Source organism: Aotus nancymaae, unplaced genomic scaffold (genome assembly GCF_030222135.1).
Source record: "Aotus nancymaae isolate 86718 unplaced genomic scaffold, 86718_ANA_hifiasm-v0.15.2.pri h1tg000003l, whole genome shotgun sequence".
Lineage (NCBI taxonomy): Eukaryota > Metazoa > Chordata > Mammalia > Primates > Aotidae > Aotus > Aotus nancymaae.
This window is the reverse complement of record NW_026988414.1, coordinates 37,712,033-37,717,235: the sequence shown is the minus strand read 5'-3', so window position 1 is coordinate 37,717,235 and position 5,203 is coordinate 37,712,033. Positions and strand designations below refer to the sequence as shown.

Genomic DNA, 5,203 nt, shown 5'->3' with positions numbered 1-5,203 from the left:
GAACAAATCAGCTTTTGATGAGGGCAGGGATTGAAGTTTGGCCCTGAAAGGAAGGGTTGACATGGAACAAAGTGGTGGTTTTAGGGGAAAATGGAGGAAATGAGAATGGCAAAACACATTTATTAGTCATCCTTAATATGAATGCTTCTCAAAAAGATCTCACTCAGACAACCTAATGTCAAATAAGACAGTTCATAGCTGGCATGAGCATAAAAAATAGGTGATAGACCCCAACCATTAAAGATAGAATGAAACTTGTAATCAGAAATCTTAAATAGAAATACAGCATACACTATGTACCAGGTATTATTCTAAGTATGTACATTTATTCATTTAATCCTCATAATAACCCTATGCAGTAATAATATTATCATGCCAGGTACGGTGGCCCATGCCTGTAATCCCAGCTACTCAAGAGGCTGAGGTGGGAGGGTCTCTTGAGATCAGGAGGTCAAGACCAGCCTCAGCAATAAAATGAGACCCTGCTACTAAAAATAATAAGCCAGACAAGGTGGCTCATGCCTGTAATCCCACCACGTTGGGAGGCCAAGGCAGGAGGATCCCTAGAGCCCAGGAGTCCAGACCAGCTGGACAACATAGGGAGATCCTGTCTCTACAAAAATAGAAAATTTAAAAATTAGCTGGGCATGGTGGCACATGCCTGTGGTCCCAGCTACTCAGGAGGCTGAAGCAGGAGGATCACTTGAGCCCAGGAGGTTGAGGCTGCAGTGAGCTGTGATGATACCACTGTACTCCAGCCTGGGTGACACAGTGAGACTGTCTTAAAATAGTAATAGTAATTATATCTTTATTTTATAGATAAGAAAAATGAGGCACTGAAAAGATTAAGTAGTTTGAGTTTTCACAGGTAGGAAATGGCAGAGCTAGGATTTGAATAAGGCAGTTTGGTGCTAGAATCCATGTCCTTAACCACAATGCCTGAAGCATAATTCTGAACTGGGCAATCAAAAGGGGATCACCCACATTTCACTGTGTGGAGTATGAATTGCCTGATGGAGGAAATTTTGGTTCTAAATTCAGGTAGAAGGTGGCTCAGCCTGGGCATCTGTGGGGGATGGGAGTTCTTTGTTCTGTGATGTAATGATGACCTCACGGTAAACTGCCACTAGGCTAAGGAAAATGGAATGACTACTGGAGGACCTGTTCAGGGCTGAGGGGGATATGGGACTTCTCTGGGGCCAACTGACCCATGTCCTAGCCTGCAGACACTGTGGCAGCAGCTGCCTTCAGAGTCCAGGAAATCTGGTGATACTATTCTTATTCTTGGTTTGGCAGATCCGGAGATGGTGGAAGCTTGGGAGGTTGAGACAGCCTCATCTCTGGTGCTCTGGGAAAATGGTGCAAGGCAAGGTGGGTGATTTTTGAGTGTACAGCTGGACGAAAGACTGTTGACACCACATGTGAGGTCACTGGTATGAATGTGGGCCCAGGTGAGTGACTGTTAGCCCTATATGTGAGGCTGGGTGAGTAACTACTGACACTAGATTTGAAGCCAGGTGACCATGGACTCTAGATGTAGGGTTATGTGAGAGAATACTGATCTCCAAATGAGGATTGGGTAATGACCATTAATACTAGATGAGGAGCTGCGTAGGTGACTGACCACACACGTGGGATTAGGTGAGTAACTGTCCACTGTGGATGTGGAGGAGACTGAGTCCCTCATAACAAACCTTGTGTATCTGAAAAGGCTTCATGCCTGAGAGTATCTTTCTCTACTTCCCAGGACCTGGCACTTCTGTACCGTGTGGCCTTTCTTGATCGCCTGTGTAAGCAGAAATCAGAAGTGGAGGAAGAAGAAGGGGAAGAAGAGGAAGAGGGGGAAGACGAGGCATCTCTGGATCCACTGGAGCCATGTTCTCCCACCAAAGAAGCTCCCAATGAAGAGCAAGCCACTCCAGCCCCACTCCAGCCATCCTGTGGTTCTGAGGACCTCCTCAAGACCACAGGGATACCAGAGCAAACAGTCACGCAGCCCATGAGCCCTTCCAGATCCTTCCCCATCTTCCAGATTCTGATCAACTCTCCTGTGAGGCACAAGATAGCATCAGGGAACCACCGGCAGCAGAGAAAAAGCCAGCTCTTCTGGGGTCTCCCCTCTCTGCACAGCAAGTCCTTGGAGGCCATCTGCCAAAGCTCAGGTGGCCCCTCTCCTCTGAAGTTGTCTGTTTGTTCTGTCTTCAACAAGCTTGCCTTCCTACCTAGGCCCAACCTGTTGCTGCCCCAGTATCACTCCTCAGCCCAGTTTTCCACCCATGAAGCCCATACTATGGAAGATCTAGAAGGGATGGCCCCTAATCCTCAGTTGCTTCCACCTCCATCATCTCCTGTCTCATCACTACCCTTCCATCTGAAGCCCTTGCCTGTGGACCACAAGGGAGTTCTATCTGGCGCAGAGGCACCCACACAGTCCCCTGGAACTAGCCTCCTGCAAGTTCTCCCTGGATATGAGACTCAGTTGGAAACCAGAGGATACAAAAAGAGGCCCCAAGCTTTTAAGCCTCTGAAACGAGCCCCCTGCCAATCCCCAGCTTCTCTGTCAGAACCCAAAAAAGTTAGCCTTGAAGGAGAACTTGCTATACCTAAGGAATTCTTGGGAACCATGGGATACAAAGAGAAACCTCAGGCTTCTGAGTCTTCAATGACAGTCCCTTGCCCTCCTCTAGACTCCCTGCCAGAACTCCAGGAACAGAATCCCCTGGAAGATTCATCCAGATGTAAGCCCCAGTGGGAATGCACAGAAAACTCAGGAAACCTCTGGGCTTTTGAGCCTCCAGCCATGGACCTCAATCCAGGGCTCTTTGGAACCAGCCCTGTATGTGTCCCATCAGAATCTGAGACACCATGGAAGGACATGCAGAGTAGAGAAAATATTTGGGTCCCTGCAGACCCAGTTTCACCTCCCAGCCTTCCCTCAGCCCCTCTCCTGGTATCTCTAGTAATGGGCCTCCAGGGAGTCCTGTCTGAATCCAAAGCTTTGTGGGAGAGTAGGGGGCAGAAAGAGAAGCTCTGGGCATCTGATTCCCCAGATCCTGTTCATAGCACACCTCCAACCTCCCTTACAGAACCACAAAGGATCAGTCCCGTGGAAGGCCTCACTACATCAGAAGCTACATGGAAGAACACTAAGTATTCCATGAATTCCTGGGCTTCTAAGCCCCCATCTCTGGCCCTCAGCCTACCCCCAGGTCTTGCTCTGGAGCCACTCAGAGTTAGATCCATGAGGTTCCTGTCTAATTCTGAGGCTAGATATGGAGACATACAAAGGAGAAAGAACTCCTGGACCTCTAAGCACCCAGCTTGCAGCTCACCCCAAGACCTGCATGGAGCCAGCCCTCTGGGAGTCTTGTCTGATTCTCAGCCTACTGTATGGGAAATGGAGCAAAAAGAAAACTGTCCTCCTGTGTCCCCAGGTGGGGGACCCAGCCCATCCTCAAACTGTGTTTCAAAGTCCCACATAGGTGACCCTATCACAGACCAAAGCAACTGTAAGCCTGACAGGGGAGCAGTGGAGCAAAGAAAGAACCACTGGGCCACTGAGCTCCCAGCCCCCAGCTCACTCTCCACTCCTCTACCAGAGCCACACACTGACCTTGAATTTGTGTGGAGAAATGTGCAATGAAGAGAAGTTCCCCAAGGCCCCAGCCCTCCTGCAGTGGATCCGCTACAGCCAGTACCCTGGCCTCCCACCCTAGCGGAAGCTGTAAAGATTGAGCCCACCCATCCTGGTCTACCCAAGGGAGAGACATTCCCAGGGTTTAAGGCAGAGACCCCACTCTCCCACACAGGGACTGTCCCAGAGGTGCTCACCCACTCTGGGATCCATGCCTGGCAGTGGAGTAGAGAGCTGAAACTCAGGCTGAAGAAACTGCGGCAGAGCCCTGCCTCTAGAGCCCCTGGCCCAAGTCAACCATTTTGTAGTTCCCCTATTCTGAGCACCACAATTCCAAACTCCTGGGGACTCCCTTCCTGCCCCCCACAGCAGATTTATCCCCCCAATCTATGCCCCCGCTCTTCAAGTTGTCATCCTCAAAAAGTTCAGGGCACAGTATCTCAGCCTGTCCAGTTCTCCCACAGTCATTACTCCCAATCCTCTTCCCAGCTTCAGCCACAGAAGTCTGGCAGGGCAAAACAAGAGTCTCAAAGAGGGAAGAAAATGGAGGGGAAGATGGTGGGCCAGATCCCATCCCAAGGGCCATGTGTAAACATGGAGGCTGGTGTGAACTATCCATCTCCAGGCCCACAACCCTCAAACTCTAAGGTTCTAGTCTCAGGCAAGAAGGACAAGGCTTCAGCCTCATCCTCAGTCAAAAAGAGAGAGTACCCTAGAAAACCCAAAGTGGAAGACCACAGAGGAGAGAGCGCAAAGTTGGGGTTATCCACAGTCACAGGGAACAACCACCCTGCCCAGGCCAGGAGCCTAGTAGAGGCCCTTGTAAGCGCATTTTCCCAAAGGTCTCAGCACAGGGGCAAGAGCTCTCAACACACTGCTCTTCCCCAGCAGCTTCTCCCCAAAGCTTCACATCCCCAGGATCAGCCAGAGGCAGGGCTGAGAGCAAGTGACATCCTGACTACTCACCACTGTAAGCACTGTCCTTGGGCCTGCATGGAGAAGCATCTCTCCTTCCCTACCCTCAAGGTTTCCCTTACCAGGGGTTTCCAAAAGGTGTTAGCCAAATGCCTGGGTAACCGTCGACCCCTACCCACCAAATCTAGTCAGTAGAGAAAAGGCTGGTAATACTGGCACTTGATATGCCAAGACCTGCAGCCAAACCAGGGGGAGGGTGGGGATGTGAAGACAAAAAATGGAAATCCTAATAAACTAGCTGAATTAGACAACTCCCATTCATGTCTTCTTTGGAATATAGGGTACTGAAAATGTCAATTTGCAATTCTGCTGCAGCCATATCCCCTCAGGTTCAAGTCCCAGAAATAGAGTGCTCAGAATTCTGCAGGCTTAACTCTCTTTTATGGATCTTCACAGATGATCACATCTGGAGTCCACACAGCCCTACTCTACAGGGTGAGGCTACAAGTCCAGGTGAACATAGCCCAAAGCTGCCCTTGAGAGGGTACAACTTCATAGCATGTCAACAACAACAAAAAATACACCCATTCACATAAGCATAGGTAGTCTGAGTCTAGGCAATTGTGCTTGGTCCTGGGTATTGTTCTCGTCTTC

The 5,203-nt window shown here is 49.8% G+C and overlaps 1 protein-coding gene across 1 annotated transcript; it reads left to right on the top strand.

The window, feature by feature from the left end:
- Positions 1-1,140: 1,140 nt before the first annotated feature.
- Positions 1,141-4,744, top strand: SPATA31G1 (SPATA31 subfamily G member 1). The gene is given in 2 exon segments (XM_012463266.3): positions 1,141-1,371; positions 1,748-4,744. Coding segments are annotated over 2 exon segments (3,228 nt in total).
- Positions 4,745-5,203: the final 459 nt, after the last annotated feature.